Here is an 18,821-nt window from a genome sequence, read left to right as displayed (position 1 = left end):
GTCCTGGGTTATCGAATCTTCTATCTGTTGAACAGTTCTATTACTGATATTTTCAGGAAGCAAGTTCCGCATGAGCATTCACATTGTGTAGCCACTTGCAACAGCCGGCTGCAGTTGGGCTACCCAACCGTCAATCACTTTAAGAGAATGTATCTCAGCTACCTCTTATAACACCACCTCCACCACCAATAATATAGATATTTTATTGTAAACAACAGAAGGTACTCTAAATATCGGGGATCTCACAGCAAGACAAATAGCATTCTATCGGGTAATCTCAATTCCTGTTGTTTTTTTTTTGGTGCAACAGCTCGTCTCACCTTTCAGTCTTAATTTTTCATAGCTTTCATTGCTATACCTATACCTATTTCACATATTCCATCAACTTGTCAAATGTTGATCACAGAAGGCACCTGATTGGTGTATTAACCAGTCGAGCATTATATCTTAGCCCAACTTGTGCTTTTCTCCGTGCATAAATATACCTTGTGCCGAAATCAACTATTGGGTAGGAAATGACTTAATTTGGCATAGTCGATCTGTTTTTCTCGGTTTACTATGGCTTCTCCATTTGTTGTAAAAGCTTGACCTTTTATTATCTTCTTTCTGTTAGGCTGAGTGCTATGGTCATTCAAGATTCAACCTAAAAACCGTTACAAAAGAAATCAAGAACGCATGTGGATCCAATGGACTCTATCGTATATAACTTTTAAATATTACATATTTATTTGTCTCCTCCTTCATTGTATGTTATTTTTGTTCTTTTGCATCTTTAGCCATTATTCCCCTTTTAAGGCTATGTGAAGTTGGAAGTGATAACAACAGCACCCAAAGATGATGATAACTTTTATTTTGCTTACCTTTTTTTGTGTTTTTTTTAACTCACAATAGTAATTTGACCATGACTTTATGTTTCATTCGCAGTAGTAACTTAACCATGATTGGAAGGATTTTGGGCATAAATTTGAGGGTGGTCGACTGAGGGTTAGTTTACCTTATTTTTTTCGTGTTAAAATAGTTGTTTATGTGTACGTTTTGATATTTATGGCCGTGGTTAATTATGTTTATGTTTTTGTTGTAGCTGGAGCTTGCGCGTACAAAGTGTCACCGGACAAGCATCGTCTATGGATTGGTGTAGCACTTGTAATAGTGGTGTCAGTATAACACGGTAAAGTCTCAAATTTTTGGATTTAGACAAAAAATAAGGGTTTTTTAACAATATGTCTCTCTTTATAATTGTAATTACTAATATGTCACTCTTTCAAACAAACTTAGAAAATTATCCCTTCGTTAAGTTTTTCCATCCGAAACTTACAAAAGAAAAAAACGGTGCCACGTCAGACATATTTACACCCTATATTGGACAAACCTGCCCTTAACATTTAACTCTAGGTAGTTAACTGTACAAGCTGACGTGGAATCATTTACATGTGGCGACATGTACACGTCATCTCTGCATTGTACCCTTTCTTGCAAGTGCAAGAACACCATTTCTTCAGCTCTCAGACACCAAACCCGCAACATTTCATGTTCACCTGCAATATCAGTCTATGCACTAGATCTAACACCACCTGCACCGCTGTACAACACATCAGCAACTTAACCAACATCATCAACTTCTCAATCCTGCAGCTCCCATTTGACTAGTTCAACCACCGGCTCATCTTGAGATCAACATCAACATACATTCCATATCAATTTCTCCATTTATCACTAACAATATCAGCTCCATAATTTCCTTTCCATTTGCTTCATTTGCATCACTACCAATTCTCAAATGACGAAACACATTCCCATCAGCAGCAGCACCATCTCAAACTCCATCAACTCGCCACTGTAAGTAATAACATCAAATATTTCTCCATATTGCACATGTACACGAGTAATCACCAGTAGCAGCTCTTTCTCTTCCAATGTAAACATCATCGACCATCACCAATTAATACCCACTACCAACTCACGGATCAACATCTCAATTGCTCAACATCAACAACAACTCTTTCATTGAGTTCTTGATCTGCAACTAACTCAAATCGTAATTTCAAAACATCACCAAATCCAAACCCATGAACCTCAGCACCACTGATTCCATCTCAACTTCTCAAAATCCCTTTAATCTCCTCACTGATTCAGAGACAAACCATGGCTGCAGACTCCAACTTCTCTGTAACATCACCTCCATCCCTGACTTCTCAATACCACCAATAACAACTATTGCATCTCCATCTTCGTATCTCAGCACCACCAACTCCTAACCTCTTTCCAAAATCTAACCACCATGAACCAACAAATCAACAACATCAGACTACTTCCTCCATTTTCTCGGCTTCAAATTCAATACCTCCACAGTTCCTTTCTTCTCTTACTTCTCAGACTCTAGATCACCCATCTATCTGTCCTCCAACATCAAATCTTCTGCACATACAACAAGCACACAACCATACAAACAATTCAAAACTATACTAACATATATACAGAAATACAAATCATACAAACAATTACTAATCTAACATACATAAAGAGCATTTTTACCAGTCAATAAAATCCATGAATCGAGAAATTAAAAAATCCTCAAATTTCAAAATTAAGGTTTCGGAAAAATCCCCAAATTTATAAATTAGGGTTTCGAAAATGAGAATCAAAAATCAAAGAAGGTTAAATGGATTTCATCATATTCATTCCATCGATCAAATCGAAAAAATCATAAACCCTAAAACTACAGAATCAGTTCGAGAATCAAAAGAACCCTAAAACTAAACTTGTATCAGTGATTCAAGCAAAAAATAAACCCTAAAACTACAGAAGCAGATCGAGAGATAAACATACACCCTAAAACTACAGAACAGTTCTCAAGATAAACATAAACCCTAAAATTACAGCATCCTTTCGAGAATCAAAACAACAAGAACAGCTTCTTACCTCCCATTGCTCGAATCACTTTCATCAATACCCATCTTCACTAACGTCGATTACACATGATCCGTCATCAACAGAGACCTTGAAAAGAAGAAGAAAGGGAAGAAGAGAGAGGCGGAAGTGAGGGAAAGTGGGTAGGTTATGATTTTAGGGTTTCTTCACATACTATATATCTCAAGAGCCTCTGCCGCAAGATCGCATGTGTCTCATCTATTAGCCGTTAGATCATTCTCGAGGTTTATTACACGTGTCCCTCTTATTGACGTACGATCATCCTCGAGATCCAATCGGTGTTAGATTTCAGATTAACTAGAGTTTAAATTTCAGATTAATTTTAGTAGGGATAAATTGGTAATTGACCTGAGTTATTTAATGCTTTTTGGTGGGACCAAAATGAGTTTTGACATTTCTCTAATTCTGTTACAAAGAATGGCATCTTTATAATTAACATATTAGCAAAGGGACACTTTTCTTTAACGGAATTGAACCAATGGAACGGACCCAGCCTCAAATTCTTTAGTCCGCTTTTTTCAGACCGTCTACACACACCGAAGACAGTACCGTGAATTACACTTCGAGGGAATCCAACGGTCTCCAGCAACTTTTTAACATTGGGATTAGAGTAGTGGATGTGGGTCCATTTCTCTTTGTCTCTATCCGGTGCATTTCTGGGTGCTTAACCGTAGTGTATCCAGCATTTTTGCGCTTTTTGCTGTTTTTCTCATGCTTCAGAAGAAAAAAAAATGGAATGGACCCATTACGTCTTTGCTTCCGTGGATATAGGTATAAATTGTATAATGGGCCATGAAGAAATTGCAAGGGTGCTGATGTCAAATGGTTCCACGTCGAAAAGAACTTCCATAATAGGAGTGCATCAGTTTCGGATGCGCTCAAGTGATAGGCGCGCATCGCTCATGGGATTTTACTACATGATTCTAAGGTGGCGTTCTTTGGATGATCCATGACATGGGATTGCGTCTGTCCCTGGCTAGTAGCCATAACATGTGCTCTGAGTTGCACGGATTCGGACGCGGCGACGCGGACACGACACGACACTGACACGACCAAATATTGAAAATATTAGGACGCGGACATGTATATATAAATATAAATATAAAATATTATATATGTATATGAGTATAAATTTCATGTACAAAAAATAAATAACATGTAAATTTTATGCAAATCTAAATTAGGATTTAATGAAATTTGATAATTAGTGAATGCAATAATGTAAAGACAGAATAACTATAAAATATGTGCACTTAAAATCAAAAAACCAGCACTGGCGTGATGGTTATCGGTTCGAAACTCTCTACCAGGCGCTTATTTTTGTGTGAATAAAATCTGCGTCCAAAACATGAAAACAGTGTCCAACCTTGTATCCAGCTCGCGTCCACCATTGGAAGCACGTGTTATTTTTAGGTTAAAGTAGTTTGAAGAAGAGTAAATATATTGATGCAGAAAAAGGTTGATTTTTGTAGTAATGGAGGGTAAAAATGTTTTAGGAACAGCACTCGCATCGCACGTATGTCTTGCTAGTACCTATATAACTTATTCTATTTTCTTTCTCACCGTGAGTTATTATATATTTACCATTTGATCACTAAAATAACTCCTTACTTATGATTTGTCCCTTCCATATTCTAAAGGAAAGTCCTACATTTACATATAATCACGATTTAGACCAATTCTTTTTGCTTTTATAACTAGAACCTCTAGTGAAATATCCATTTTTGCTGCCCCTTATAGGTTGCTGCCCCGAAGAAAGGCTTTGGTAGCCTTGCCTCAAAGCCGGCCCTATGTGTCTCAGCTACCTCTTATAACACCACCACCAATAATATAGATCTTTTATTGGAAACAACAAAAGGTACTCTGAATACCGGGGATCTCGCAGGAACATAAATAGCATTCTCTCGGGTAATCTCAATTCTTGTTTCTTTGTTTTTTCTTTATTAGCCCACCAACTCGTCTCACCTTTCGGTCTTAATTTTTCATATCTTTGATTTATACCTATTTCACATATTCCATCTACTGGTCAAATGCTGATCATAGAAGGCACCTGATTGGTGTAATAAGAAATCGAGCATTTATATCTTAGCCCAGCTTGTGCCTTTCTACGTGCATACATATATCTTGTGCCGAAATCAATTATTGGGTCGGATACGACTTAATTTGGCATAGTCAATCTTTTTTTCTCGTTTTACTATCGCTTGTGCATTTGTTTAGGGCTGCACATGGGTCGGGTTATGGGTCGGGTTGGGTCGGGTTTGGCCTCACCCGTCACCCAACCCACTGATGGTGGGTAACAGAAGTTATCATCCGCAACTAACCCAACATTACAATGGGTCGATTTTCACCCGACCCACATTACGGTGGGTTGGGTCGGGTGGATGGTGGGTTACCCACCATAAAATACAATGAACATTACATTAAGAACCCAATTGAAATAAGCCAACCCAAAATCAATCTTAGGAAACAAAACCCTAATTAGTATTTATAAATTACAATGATTCCTAGTCTCACCTTTGGTTGTTGGTTTAGTGGTGATGATGTTGATTGATTGTTGCTGGTGATGCTGTGATTTGATTTACAAAGCGAAGAGAAAATGAAAAAATAAACTGAGCCTCTGAGATTGCCGTTGAAGGGAACTGATTGAAGACTCTTCAGTGAAGAGAAGCTACCGATGATTAGGTTTAGGCATTATGTATTATCACTTCAATGGATGTGGTTCATCTAGGATAGGTAATCTAAGGGTTAGCATCAATTTAGAAATATTTAGGTGGGTGGGTGGGTTGGGTCGGGTGAGGGAAGTTGTCACCCACAGTCGACCCACCATACGATGGGTTTTGATGTCGTGACCCATAGTCGACCCGCTCCTAAGTGGGTTGGGTCGGGTGCGGATAATTTCAGGCGGGTGTGGGTTGGGTTGGTGGGTTGAGTCGGTTTTGTGCAGCCCTACATTTGTTGTAATATCTTGACCTTTTATTTTCAGAAAATGGGGGATTTGGCCAAAAAGATACTGTTCCCGGTTCAGATGGACGAGTAAATTTTTTCCATAGGTCAAATGAACAGTACTCTTTTTTATTTGAATCAGACATAAATGCCCTTACAAAATATCTTCTTGTTAGGAAACTGTATAGAGAATATTGAAAGTAGATCTATTTTATCATCTTTCTTCAACTACCATTACTGCTACTGGTTCTTCCTTCATCGTCTCCACGACCATAGAACTCCAACTCCACCATCGTTATCATCTTCCTCTGCGATCTCTTCCCCACCACCGTTTACATAAACTCAATTATTGATAACATCATCTTCCTCCGTCATCTTAATCTTTTCAACCATCACCAACATCGAATTCATCATGTTTCTCCAACAACACCATCGTAGACACTGATAACACCACCATCAAGATTGGTATTTTCAGATGCCCTAAATTTTTCAAATTAATTTTTTTCGGGATTTTCTTTAAATCAATTTCAGAAGATAAGTGACGAAGAATATTCTCAATTCGTAAGTTTCATAACCTTAATTGTCTTTTAGATTATATTCAAACTCAAATTGGTTTATCTTTGTTAAAAATTTGGTGCACCCGTACACATATGTAGATTTGTTTATAAGTATGAAATTTAAATTTTATGATTGAAGAATTGCACTTGTTTTTACTAAAAATGTTTTACTAAAAATGTTTGCATGTTTATTTTTATTGGAATAATATGAGTTTTCATCTTGTTTTAAATTTTCATATGGATTTATTTTTATTTTGGTAATATGGATTCTCGTATAAAAGAAATTGTTCAATATAGACAGGATGAAACTGATTTTGTCGTGTTTGAATTGGGTCTAATTTTGTTTCACCCATTTTATACTAGGAAGAAATTGGTTTCATCGTGTTTTAGACTCGATTGAGTTTGTTTCACACATTTTAAACTAGGATGAAACTGGTTGCATCGTGCCTTAGGTTAGGTTGAATTTGGTTTCACCTATTTGAGACTGAGATGAAACTAATTTCATCGTGTTTGGAATTGGGTTTAATTTGGTTTCATTCATTTTAAACTCGTATGAAACTAGTTTCATCGTGTTTTAGAATGAGTTGAATTTGTCTTGCACATTTTTAACAAAGATGGAACTGGTTGCATCGTGTCTTAGGTTAGGTTGAATTTGATTTCACCTATTTGAGACTGAGATGAAACTAATTTCATCGTGTTTGGAATTGGTTTTAATTTGATTTCATCCATTTTAAACTCGGATGAAACTGGTTTCATCGTGTTTTAGAATGGGTTGAATTTGTCTCACACATTTTTAACAAGGATGAAACTGGTTTCATTGTGTTTTAGTTTGGTAGAATTTGGTTTTACCTATTTTAATTTAATCCCACTTAGAATGGGTTGAAACTAATTTAATCCCACTTAAACTGATTTATCTTTCATATTCATGACTTTTTTAATCCCATAAAGTGCTTCTTATTCCCCAAAATTACTGACTATAACCTATAAGTTGTTTGGTTCATTATGTTCATAGGATTAATTGTTGGTACTCTTTAGATTTTTTTTAATGTCATGGACGTTGGAAGCAACACAATCCAATTTCACCAGGTTGGTTCTTCCATTCCAGCTGCACATTAACATTGTCATCTATCAAAGTTGTACATTCATTTTGACCAATGCTTGGTTAATAATTATTTGTCGGTATGTAATGCACACTAAATATGTCAAAATGTTGCACTAATAGGCCTACATAAACAAAAATTTAAGAAATAAAAAATGGTTGTTAATTTCTGTAGCAGCTAAACCTATCACTCCAACAGCTTGGAATGATACAACACAGTGCCTGGAGGTTCCAAAGACGGTTGCTAGATAAACCATTTTCAACTCTTGGTGGTTGGCTTTTAAATACTTATGCCCATTAAATAACCAAAAGATAAAAAAAATTCTTGGTTTGAATGTTGATACTGTGACACATCTAGAGGAAGTATAGAAACGCAGTGGTGGTGATGAGGATGTTGGAATGGTGATTTGTCGGGGTTGGTTGCAGTGGGGGTGTTGGATTGGTGATTGTCAGATTAAAGTATGCGCAAAAATCTTACCCTAAGTCCACCACTTACACCGACATTAAAAACACAATCAGTCCAATACCACCGTCAATTGCAGCCTTTCTTTTGTGTTTTAATGGGCATAAAGGTGTGAAAAAAGTAAGATTTACAACAAATGGTATAGATAAGAGTAGCTAGAAGAGGAGAAGACATTACTAAGGCTGTAAAAGACGGTTACCTCATCGTTATTATTTTAATCATGAAGTATGTTTCTGGTTTTGTTTCTAATACGTTTCTTTTTGTTTTAGTCCAACCTGACTACTCCACTTGCTCGATATGCATTGTAAAAGTTAGAACTCAGCCTATGACTTTTTCAATCTCACTTTAGCCTCAGGGTAAGAGTTCTATTTTTTCTATGCTTTTGATATTTTCTACTTCAAGTTGTTGCTCCTGCTTTGGATGAAAATAAAATTTAAAAACTGCAGCGACTTTGGAAGTGTATGCATCAACTTTATATCCCCACAAGCTTCATGGAGATTCCACAGGGAACACCATTTTAAGCAACAATATTTTTCTGGTCGAAGCCTATGCCGAGTAATATATGCACCATTTCAGGTAACCTGATTTCATCATTTTATGAGTTTGGAAGCTCATAACAAGTGTTCACCTCTTCTATTGACAATATGTTTTCCACCTATGATTGTGTGCAGGGTGTGGAACCTCTGCAGAGACATTTCAGGAGCTCCTCCCCCCTAATGAGGTAGCAGTCATGTTCATTCCACCTCAGGATGGGAGACAGCCACCACATGATATGACCGTTATACCGATCTGCTGGTGGTGGTGGTTTTAAATGAAGACAAAGGAACTGCGAAAAACTCGTAGTTTCACATTCAAATGTCCATTCAGACAGTCCAGTAACTGGAAGCTTTGCGGATGTACAAATTCATATCAACAGGATGTAACCTTTACAGGGAGAGGTATACTACTAGATTGATAAGAAAACAATACCATATTTTCCATTATGTTTTCTGATTCCAGTACTGAATATTAATTATTGTTTGCAATAAAAAAATAAACTAATATTTAATTTATGTTTGTTAATTATTTTTTGATTATTTGGTAATACGTAGGAGCTAGAATTTTACATGAAGAGATTTGATTAATTAGAGAGACAACGAGGAGAAATGTATCAGTATGGTTGTATTAGTAGATGAGTAGTAATTTTTAAGGGCATTTTAGGCTAAAATATATAGCTTATTTACATTTTTCTGGGTGAAATATCCACAATGGACAATTGAACAATATATTTCTGATTAATGTCCATATAAAAAGTATCAAAACCTAGTAGTCTGTTTCACCCAGGAATTGTTGGTTTTGGTCTTTTTAACCAATTTTGTGTTTTATTATCTTCTTTCTGTTAGGCTGCGTGCTATGGTGCAAGATTAACATTCAGCCTAAAAATCGTTACAAAAGCGTGGTCTATTTTTTGATTCAACATAGGGTTCGAGTATTTGCTTGGATGTTATTTTGAACCACACAGGAGTGACCAACGGTTAAGCGCCCAGATGGGACGCCAAACTATTGGACACTGGTCCTAAGTATTTGTTTACCTTTTCTTATGTTATACCTCGTTTACATTTAGACGACATAATTCCCATTGTTAATGATAACTCGTGTTTTGGTCGAGATATGAAGATTTGGTGAGGGGTCTGAACTTTGTATAGTTTAGCTAAATTTGATAACTTAGTTTTCAAACCACTTTACTGATGTGTCGTCTATAACCACTTGGTCCCGATGCGTTTTCCCACGCATTATAATCCACTCAATCCCGAAACGAAACCCATTTTTCAACGTCAGCGCCCCACTATGGTTAAGTGGCAAGCGGTGGTGGGGGTGGTGGTGGTAGTGGTGGTGGCGGCGGTGGTGGTGGCAGCGGTGGTGGATGGTGGTTGTTCGTTAGGTAGTGGTTACCGTCCATAACAGTCCCTCTTATGTCAGCTTATTTGTCATAAGGGTATAAATGTCACCTTTTCACACGTGCGGGACCACATGCGTGCTAATTCGACCATTTAACCATCTCTAACGGCAAAAGTAACGGTTGTGGCATTTTGATAAGATTTTGGGCCATTTTAATCTTTTTCCTAACGTCCGGGGCATTTTCACAACCTTGGGGTCGATTTTGGGGCATTTTGCCACTTAGCCACACTATTATTGAATTAAAAATATTAGTATCATAATAAAGATAATTGTTAGGGGGAAAGCCACTTTTACTAGAGGGAAAGCTGGCTCTGGGGTGGATTTAAATATTTTTTCTCTATCAATCTTGATTTTCCGTACTACCTTTATCCTACCTAAGATGAATGTTACAAAACAATAATGTTGAAATCCATCCCAAAATCGATATAGGTGATCTTCGTGAGTAACCTAGTTAAACGTAGGTCATTCCCTCATAAAAGTAATAAATGGAGTTTCGAGTTGAATGCCATAGTTACGAGTTTGGGTTTGGGATATGGGCAATTTAACAAACTAACCAGCTTCAAACCATATAATTAATAAACCGGCCAAAATTCTAATTTCTTCTATAAACTGGCCATTCCGTTAGATATCACGTATGGACCCACCAGATCGGTCGTCGGCGTTGAATAAGTCTAACTCGGTGTGCAGAATTACCTTCATGCCCCTTATCCAGTTCAAAGACGCGTGAACTGCACATAATTTTCATTTTCTTTTTCTCATTCTCTTTATTCTCTTCTTCTCTCCATCGTTCTCTACGTTCTCCTTCTATTAAAACTAGGGTTAGGGATTATTATTAGAGAAGAAGCAGTAGCAGTTGAAGACGTAGATGTTAGTGAAGAACCAGATCGTATTGGGAAGACTAGGGTTTCTGGATATATAGGGTTCCAGAGACGATTTTCATAGAGTGGAGATGAGGTACAAATTGGGATTCAAAAAATATGAATCAAGGTGAGATTAACGTAACCCGTGACTTAATATATGATGAAAATCAATGATTGATTGATTGATTTCTATTTCTAGGGTTTCTGTTTTTCCCCTTTTGTAATTAGGGTTTATTCGAAATGCATGAGTTCCTTTATTGGTTAATTAGGCTATAAATTTCGTGATTTAGTGTTTGTTTGTATGAATTATTGCTTAATTAGAGTTTATTTGAGTTGTTTAGATTCAGTCGGGGGTTTATTTGGGCTAATTGAATTTCTAAAGATGTTTAGGTGTGTATGTGTTCTAATTAGTTCTAATTATCTGATTTTTGCCCTTTTTTTATTTGTGTTGCAGTCTATTCAAATTGAGGAATATTAGCGTGTATGTGGAGTCAAGGAATGAGACTTTGGTACTTCCTGAGTGTCATATAGATGAAACAAATTTGAGGAAGGTTGAGTATGTAGTGTATTCTAGATTGTCTTTGGATTTGTCTAAGGAGAAGTATTGTTTATATTGGTTTAAGGATGCATGTATGGCACAACCATTGCTAACTAATGATGATTTTGATGACTTTTGGGAGGATTCTTATGTGAATGATGATGGGTGTATATGATTGTGGATGGGGATAAAGGGTACAGAGTTTGGGACTCCAAAGACTACACCAAAGAAGACAATTAGTAAGAACAGTACACCTAGAAGATCTCCAAGGCTAAATAAAGTGGATAATATTACAGAGTCAGCAGAAGATGTATCAAGAAATCTTAGTTTCACAGATTTGCTACAACAAGCTGAAGATGTACCAATTCCCAAAGCCATTGACCTTGATGATGATGTATTTGATGTTGGACATTGGGTCAAAGCTACAAAGAAAGGTAAGTTTGTTGAGGATGTATACAATATTCAGCTGGAAAACATCAAAATAGATGAATGTCATCCAATTGAGGATCCAGAAGCTCCTCCAGTATATGACAGTGATGAAGATGTGGAGTATGGGTCAGATGAAGAAGAGCAAGAAGAACAAGAAGACAATTAAGAAGACAATGAAGAAGAAGAAGAAGAATGCAAAGAAAAAGGTAAATAAAAAGGTATATTTCATTTATTATAATTTGTAACTTATTATATGGTACTGATGTTAATCTTGAATGTGCATGTAAGGATGTGGATGAAAGACCTGCTTACATGGATGACTTTGAAGATGATTTTGGTGAGTACATGAAGGGTGAGCATGATGTAGATCTATTCCCTGGAGAAAAAGTTTTTACTCCAGTAGATCCTAGCAAAATGGAGTTAAAAACTAGATTTGCAAGTAAGCAAGAATTTAAGAAACATCTTAGAGGTTTTTGTGTTCTTAATAAGTGTCAATTTAAGTTGGATAGAAGTGCTCCCTCTAGAATTAAGGCTGAGTATAGGTTTAAAATAGAACATGATTGTCCTTGGTTTGTGTATGCTAGCAAGAAAGAGAGTGAGAAGACTTTTGTTATTAAGAAAATGAATTTGGAACATAAGTGTGAAGGGGATCACAAAAGTAGGAATAGATCTGCTGATCCTCATTTTGTAAAGGATTTTGTTCTTGATCGGATGAAGAATAAGCCTAAAAAAGTTGTTCCAGACCCTTATATAATCAAGGAGGACTTCTTAGCTGAAAAGAAAGTAAATATACCATATCAGTGTGCATGGAAGGCTAGGAATCTAGTTTTAGAGTCATTATATGGGAACTATAAAGATAGTTACGTTGAAGTACCGACATTTTGTAAGATGTTTACTAAATGTAATGATGGGTCTATTGCTAAGTTCACTTTCAATACAGTGAATAACACATTTAAAAGCATGACACTCTCATTTGAACCTGCAATGAGGGGTTGGCGCAAAGCATGCAGGGGAATTATAGGGCTTGATGCCTGCCATCTAACAGGAGAATATGGGGGAGTATTGATGGCTGCAACTGCACTTGATGGACATAATGGGTTAGTAATGTTAGGAATTATGGTATGCAGAGCTGAAACAAAGGAAAATTGGATCACTTTTTTGAAGCATTTGAAGGCCGCAATATTAGCACATCCATTGAAAGTGGCTTTCATTTCAGATAGGCAAAAAGGTTTATTGGAAGCTGTTGTTATAGTCTTCCCTGGCCATCACCACAGATACTGTTGGAGGTAACTTTATTTTGTAACTTTGTTTTTTTTGTTTGTCTGATCAGTTTAAGGTCTTGTTTTAATTGCAGTGTGTTAAAATGCAGACACATACAAAAATTTCAAGAAGTATAACAAGGGTCTTGAATTATACAGTTCTTTGTGGAATGCGGAAAAAGCATACAAAAAAAAGCATTTTCAGGTTTGACAGTTCACAACAGTTCTTTGTTATTTGTTTTATGCACTGTTTGGAAGTAAAGTTAAGCTAGTTTTTGATTGGTTATGCACTGTTTGATTAATTTTTAATCAATATATTGGCTGTGCAGGAATATTTTGACAATATTGTGAAAGAGAGTGCTGCAGCTGGTGTTTATCTGAGGAAAGAAGATCCTGCTACATGGTCCAGGGCTTTTTTTTAACCCTATTCACTGTTGTGAACATATGAAAAAAAAAATTTCAGAGTCTTTTAACAATATGATCAACAAGATGAGAAATAAATCAATTATAATGATAGGAATAATATATGCTAACTTAGTGATGGGTACATGGTACAATAAGAGGACTGAATCTGCATCATGGGTAGATAGAAACTTGGTTCCTACTGCTGTTAAATTGATTAAGAAAATGTTGGATTTTGTGTCTGACTATGGTGTTGACCCTTTTGTGGCTGGAGAATTATGTATAGTGACTAGTCCAAAGAATTCTGTGTTAACAGTGAACATCATTTCCAAGACTTGCTCTTGTTTGCAGTGGCAGTTGAGGGGGTTCCCCTGTATGCATGCAGTGAGTGCATTGCATACCATAAGGCCACAATGGAGAAAGTAAGATTTCTCTTTTTTAAATATCCACCTCAGGATGGGAGACAGCCACCACATGATATGACCGTTATACCGATCTGCTGGTGGTGGTGGTTTTAAATGAAGACAAAGGAACTGCGAAAAACTCGTAGTTTCACATTCAAATGTCCATTCAGACAGTCCAGTAACTGGAAGCTTTGCGGATGTACAAATTCATATCAACAGGATGTAACCTTTACAGGGAGAGGTATACTACTAGATTGATAAGAAAACAATACCATATTTTCCATTATGTTTTCTGATTCCAGTACTGAATATTAATTATTGTTTGCAATAAAAAATAAACTAATATTTAATTTATGTTTGTTAATTATTTTTTGATTATTTGGTAATACGTAGGAGCTAGAATTTTACATGAAGAGATTTGATTAATTAGAGAGACAACGAGGAGAAATGTATCAGTATGGTTGTATTAGTAGATGAGTAGTAATTTTTAAGGGCATTTTAGGCTAAAATATATAACTTATTTACATTTTTCTGGGTGAAATATCCACAATGGACAATTGAACAATATATTTCTGATTAATTTCCATATAAAAAGTATCAAAACCTAGTAGTCTGTTTCACCCAGGAATTGTTGGTTTTGGTCTTTTTAACCAATTTTGTGTTTTATTATCTTCTTTCTGTTAGGCTGCGTGCTATGGTGCAAGATTAACATTCAGCCTAAAAATCGTTACAAAAGCGTGGTCTATTTTTTGATTCAACATAGGGTTCGAGTATTTGCTTGGATGTTATTTTGAACCACACAGGAGTGACCAACGGTTAAGCGCCCAGATGGGACGCCAAACTATTGGACACTGGTCCTAAGTATTTGTTTACCTTTTCTTATGTTATACCTCGTTTACATTTAGACGACATAATTCCCATTGTTAATGATAACTCGTGTTTTGGTCGAGATATGAAGATTTGGTGAGGGGTCTGAACTTTGTATAGTTTAGCTAAATTTGATAACTTAGTTTTCAAACCACTTTACTGATGTGTCGTCTATAACCACTTGGTCCCGATGCGTTTTCCCACGCATTATAATCCACTCAATCCCGAAACGAAACCCATTTTTCAACGTCAGCGCCCCACTATGGTTAAGTGGCAAGCGGTGGTGGGGGTGGTGGTGGTGGTGGTAGTGGTGGTGGCGGCGGTGGTGGTGGCAGCGGTGGTGGATGGTGGTTGTTCGTTAGGTAGTGGTTACCGTCCATAACAGTCCCTCTTATGTCAGCTTATTTGTCATAAGGGTATAAATGTCACCTTTTCACACGTGCGGGACCACATGCGTGCTAATTCGACCATTTAACCATCTCTAACGGCAAAAGTAACGGTTGTGGCATTTTGATAAGATTTTGGGCCATTTTAATCTTTTTCCTAACGTCCGGGGCATTTTCACAACCTTGGGGTCGATTTTGGGGCATTTTGCCACTTAGCCACACTATTATTGAATTAAAAATATTAGTATCATAATAAAGATAATTGTTAGGGGGAAAGCCACTTTTACTAGAGGGAAAGCTGGCTCTGGGGTGGATTTAAATATTTTTTCTCTATCAATCTTGATTTTCCGTACTACCTTTATCCTACCTAAGATGAATGTTACAAAACAATAATGTTGAAATCCATCCCAAAATCGATATAGGTGATCTTCGTGAGTAACCTAGTTAAACGTAGGTCATTCCCTCATAAAAGTAATAAATGGAGTTTCGAGTTGAATGCCATAGTTACGAGTTTGGGTTTGGGATATGGGCAATTTAACAAACTAACCAGCTTCAAACCATATAATTAATAAACCGGCCAAAATTCTAATTTCTTCTATAAACTGGCCATTCCGTTAGATATCACGTATGGACCCACCAGATCGGTCGTCGGCGTTGAATAAGTCTAACTCGGTGTGCAGAATTACCTTCATGCCCCTTATCCAGTTCAAAGACGCGTGAACTGCACATAATTTTCATTTTCTTTTTCTCATTCTCTTTATTCTCTTCTTCTCTCCATCGTTCTCTACGTTCTCCTTCTATTAAACTAGGGTTAGGGATTATTATTAGAGAAGAAGCAGTAGCAGTTGAAGACGTAGATGTTAGTGAAGAACCAGATCGTATTGGGAAGACTAGGGTTTCTGGATATATAGGGTTCCAGAGACGATTTTCATAGAGTGGAGATGAGGTACAAATTGGGATTCAAAAATATGAATCAAGGTGAGATTAACGTAACCCGTGACTTAATATATGATGAAAATCAATGATTGATTGATTGATTTCTATTTCTAGGGTTTCTGTTTTTCCCCTTTTGTAATTAGGGTTTATTCGAAATGCATGAGTTCCTTTATTGGTTAATTAGGCTATAAATTTCGTGATTTAGTGTTTGTTTGTATGAATTATTGCTTAATTAGAGTTTATTTGAGTTGTTTAGATTCAGTCGGGGGTTTATTTGGGCTAATTGAATTTCTAAAGATGTTTAGGTGTGTATGTGTTCTAATTAGTTCTAATTATCTGATTTTTGCCCTTTTTTTATTTGTGTTGCAGTCTATTCAAATTGAGGAATATTAGCGTGTATGTGGAGTCAAGGAATGAGACTTTGGTACTTCCTGAGTGTCATATAGATGAAACAAATTTGAGGAAGGTTGAGTAGGTGTATTCTAGATTGTCTTTGGATTTGTCTAAGGAGAAGTATTGTTTATATTGGTTTAAGGATGCATGTATGGCACAACCATTGCTAACTAATGATGATTTTGATGACTTTTGGGAGGATTCTTATGTGAATGATGATGGGTGTATATGATTGTGGATGGGGATAAAGGGTACAGAGTTTGGGACTCCAAAGACTACACCAAAGAAGACAATTAGTAAGAACAGTACACCTAGAAGATCTCCAAGGCTAAATAAAGTGGATAATATTACAGAGTCAGCAGAAGATGTATCAAGAAATCTTAGTTTCACAGATTTGCTACAACAAGCTGAAGATGTACCAATTCCCAAAGCCATTGACCTTGATGATGATGTATTTGATGTTGGACATTGGGTCAAAGCTACAAAGAAAGGTAAGTTTGTTGAGGATGTATACAATATTCAGCTGGAAAACATCAAAATAGATGAATGTCATCCAATTGAGGATCCAGAAGCTCCTCCAGTATATGACAGTGATGAAGATGTGGAGTATGGGTCAGATGAAAAGAGAGAAGAACAAGAAGACAATTAAGAAGACAATGAAGAAGAAGAAGAAGAAGGCAAAGAAAAAGGTAAATAAAAAGGTATATTTCATTTATTATAATTTGTAACTTATTATATGGTACTGATGTTATCTTGAATGTGCATGTAAGGATGTGGATGAAAGACCTGCTTACATGGATGACTTTGAAGATGATTTTGGTGAGTACATGAAGGGTGAGCATGATGTAGATCTATTCCCTGGAGAAAAAGTTTTTACTCCAGTAGATCCTAGCAAAATGGAGTTAAAAACTAGATTTGCAAGTAAGCAAGAATTTAAGAAACATCTTAGAGGTTTTTGTGTTCTTAATAAGTGTCAATTTAAGTTGGATAGAAGTGCTCCCTCTAGAATTAAGGCTGAGTATAGGTTTAAAATAGAACATGATTGTCCTTGGTTTGTGTATGCTAGCAAGAAAGAGAGTGAGAAGACTTTTGTTATTAAGAAAATGAATTTGGAACATAAGTGTGAAGGGGATCACAAAAGTAGGAATAGATCTGCTGATCCTCATTTTGTAAAGGATTTTGTTCTTGATCGGATGAAGAATAAGCCTAAAAAAGTTGTTCCAGACCCTTATATAATCAAGGAGGACTTCTTAGCTGAAAAGAAAGTAAATATACCATATCAGTGTGCATGGAAGGCTAGGAATCTAGTTTTAGAGTCATTATATGGGAACTATAAAGATAGTTACGTTGAAGTACCGACATTTTGTAAGATGTTTACTAAATGTAATGATGGGTCTATTGCTAAGTTCACTTTCAATACAGTGAATAACACATTTAAAAGCATGACACTCTCATTTGAACCTGCAATGAGGGGTTGGCGCAAAGCATGCAGGGGAATTATAGGGCTTGATGCCTGCCATCTAACAGGAGAATATGGGGGAGTATTGATGGCTGCAACTGCACTTGATGGACATAATGGGTTAGTAATGTTAGGAATTATGGTATGCAGAGCTGAAACAAAGGAAAATTGGATCACTTTTTTGAAGCATTTGAAGGCCGCAATATTAGCACATCCAGTGAAAGTGGCTTTCATTTCAGATAGGCAAAAAGGTTTATTGGAAGCTGTTGTTATAGTCTTCCCTGGCCATCACCACAGATACTGTTGGAGGTAACTTTATTTTGTAACTTTGTTTTCTTTGTTTGTCAGATCAGTTTAAGGTCTTGTTTTAATTGCAGTGTGTTAAAATGCAGACACATACAAAAATTTCAAGAAGTATAACAAGGGTCTTGAATTATACAGTTCTTTGTGGAATGCGGAAAAAGCATACAAAAAAAAGCATTTTCAGGTTTGACAGTTCACAACAGTTCTTTGTTATTTGTTTTATGCACTGTTTGGAAGTAAAGTTAAGCTAGTTTTTGATTGGTTATGCACTGTTTGATTAAGTTTTAATCAATATATTGGCTGTGCAGGAATATTTTGACAATATTGTGAAAGAGAGTGCTGCAGCTGGTGTTTATCTGAGGAAAGAAGATCCTGCTACATGGTCCAGGGCTTTTTTTTAACCCTATTCACTGTTGTGAACATATGAAAAAAAAAATTTCAGAGTCTTTTAACAATATGATCAACAAGATGAGAAATAAATCAATTATAATGATAGGAATAATATATGCTAACTTAGTGATGGGTACATGGTACAATAAGAGGACTGAATCTGCATCATGGGTAGATAGAAACTTGGTTCCTACTGCTGTTAAATTGATTAAGAAAATGTTGGATTTTGTGTCTGACTATGGTGTTGACCCTTTTGTGGCTGGAGAA

General features: G+C 36.4%; 1 protein-coding gene and 2 long non-coding RNA genes across 3 annotated transcripts; 2 read left to right on the top strand and 1 right to left on the bottom strand.

Annotated features, from left to right (window-relative positions):
• Positions 1 to 1,207: 1,207 nt before the first annotated feature.
• On the bottom strand, positions 1,208 to 3,049 carry LOC113320929. The gene is made up of 2 exons (XR_003346361.1): positions 2,920 to 3,049; positions 1,208 to 2,415 (listed from the first exon to the last, which is right to left on the bottom strand). It is a non-coding gene; the product is annotated as an uncharacterized LOC113320929 (long non-coding RNA).
• Positions 3,050 to 6,066: 3,017 nt separating this feature from the next.
• On the top strand, positions 6,067 to 9,026 carry LOC113320966. The gene is made up of 4 exons (XR_003346375.1): positions 6,067 to 6,432; positions 8,260 to 8,346; positions 8,437 to 8,566; positions 8,662 to 9,026. It is a non-coding gene; the product is annotated as an uncharacterized LOC113320966 (long non-coding RNA).
• An 8,170-nt stretch (positions 9,027 to 17,196) lies between these two features.
• LOC113325105 lies at positions 17,197 to 18,565 on the top strand. The gene is made up of 3 exons (XM_026573334.1): positions 17,197 to 18,163; positions 18,254 to 18,348; positions 18,473 to 18,565. Exons 1-3 carry the CDS (start codon positions 17,197 to 17,199, stop codon positions 18,563 to 18,565), a joined length of 1,155 nt encoding a protein of 384 aa, XP_026429119.1.
• The last annotated feature ends 256 nt before the right edge of the window (positions 18,566 to 18,821 follow it).

This window comes from Papaver somniferum, chromosome 11 (genome assembly GCF_003573695.1).
Source record: "Papaver somniferum cultivar HN1 chromosome 11, ASM357369v1, whole genome shotgun sequence".
Classification (NCBI taxonomy): domain Eukaryota; kingdom Viridiplantae; phylum Streptophyta; class Magnoliopsida; order Ranunculales; family Papaveraceae; genus Papaver; species Papaver somniferum.
This window is presented reverse-complemented; position numbering and strand designations above follow the sequence as displayed.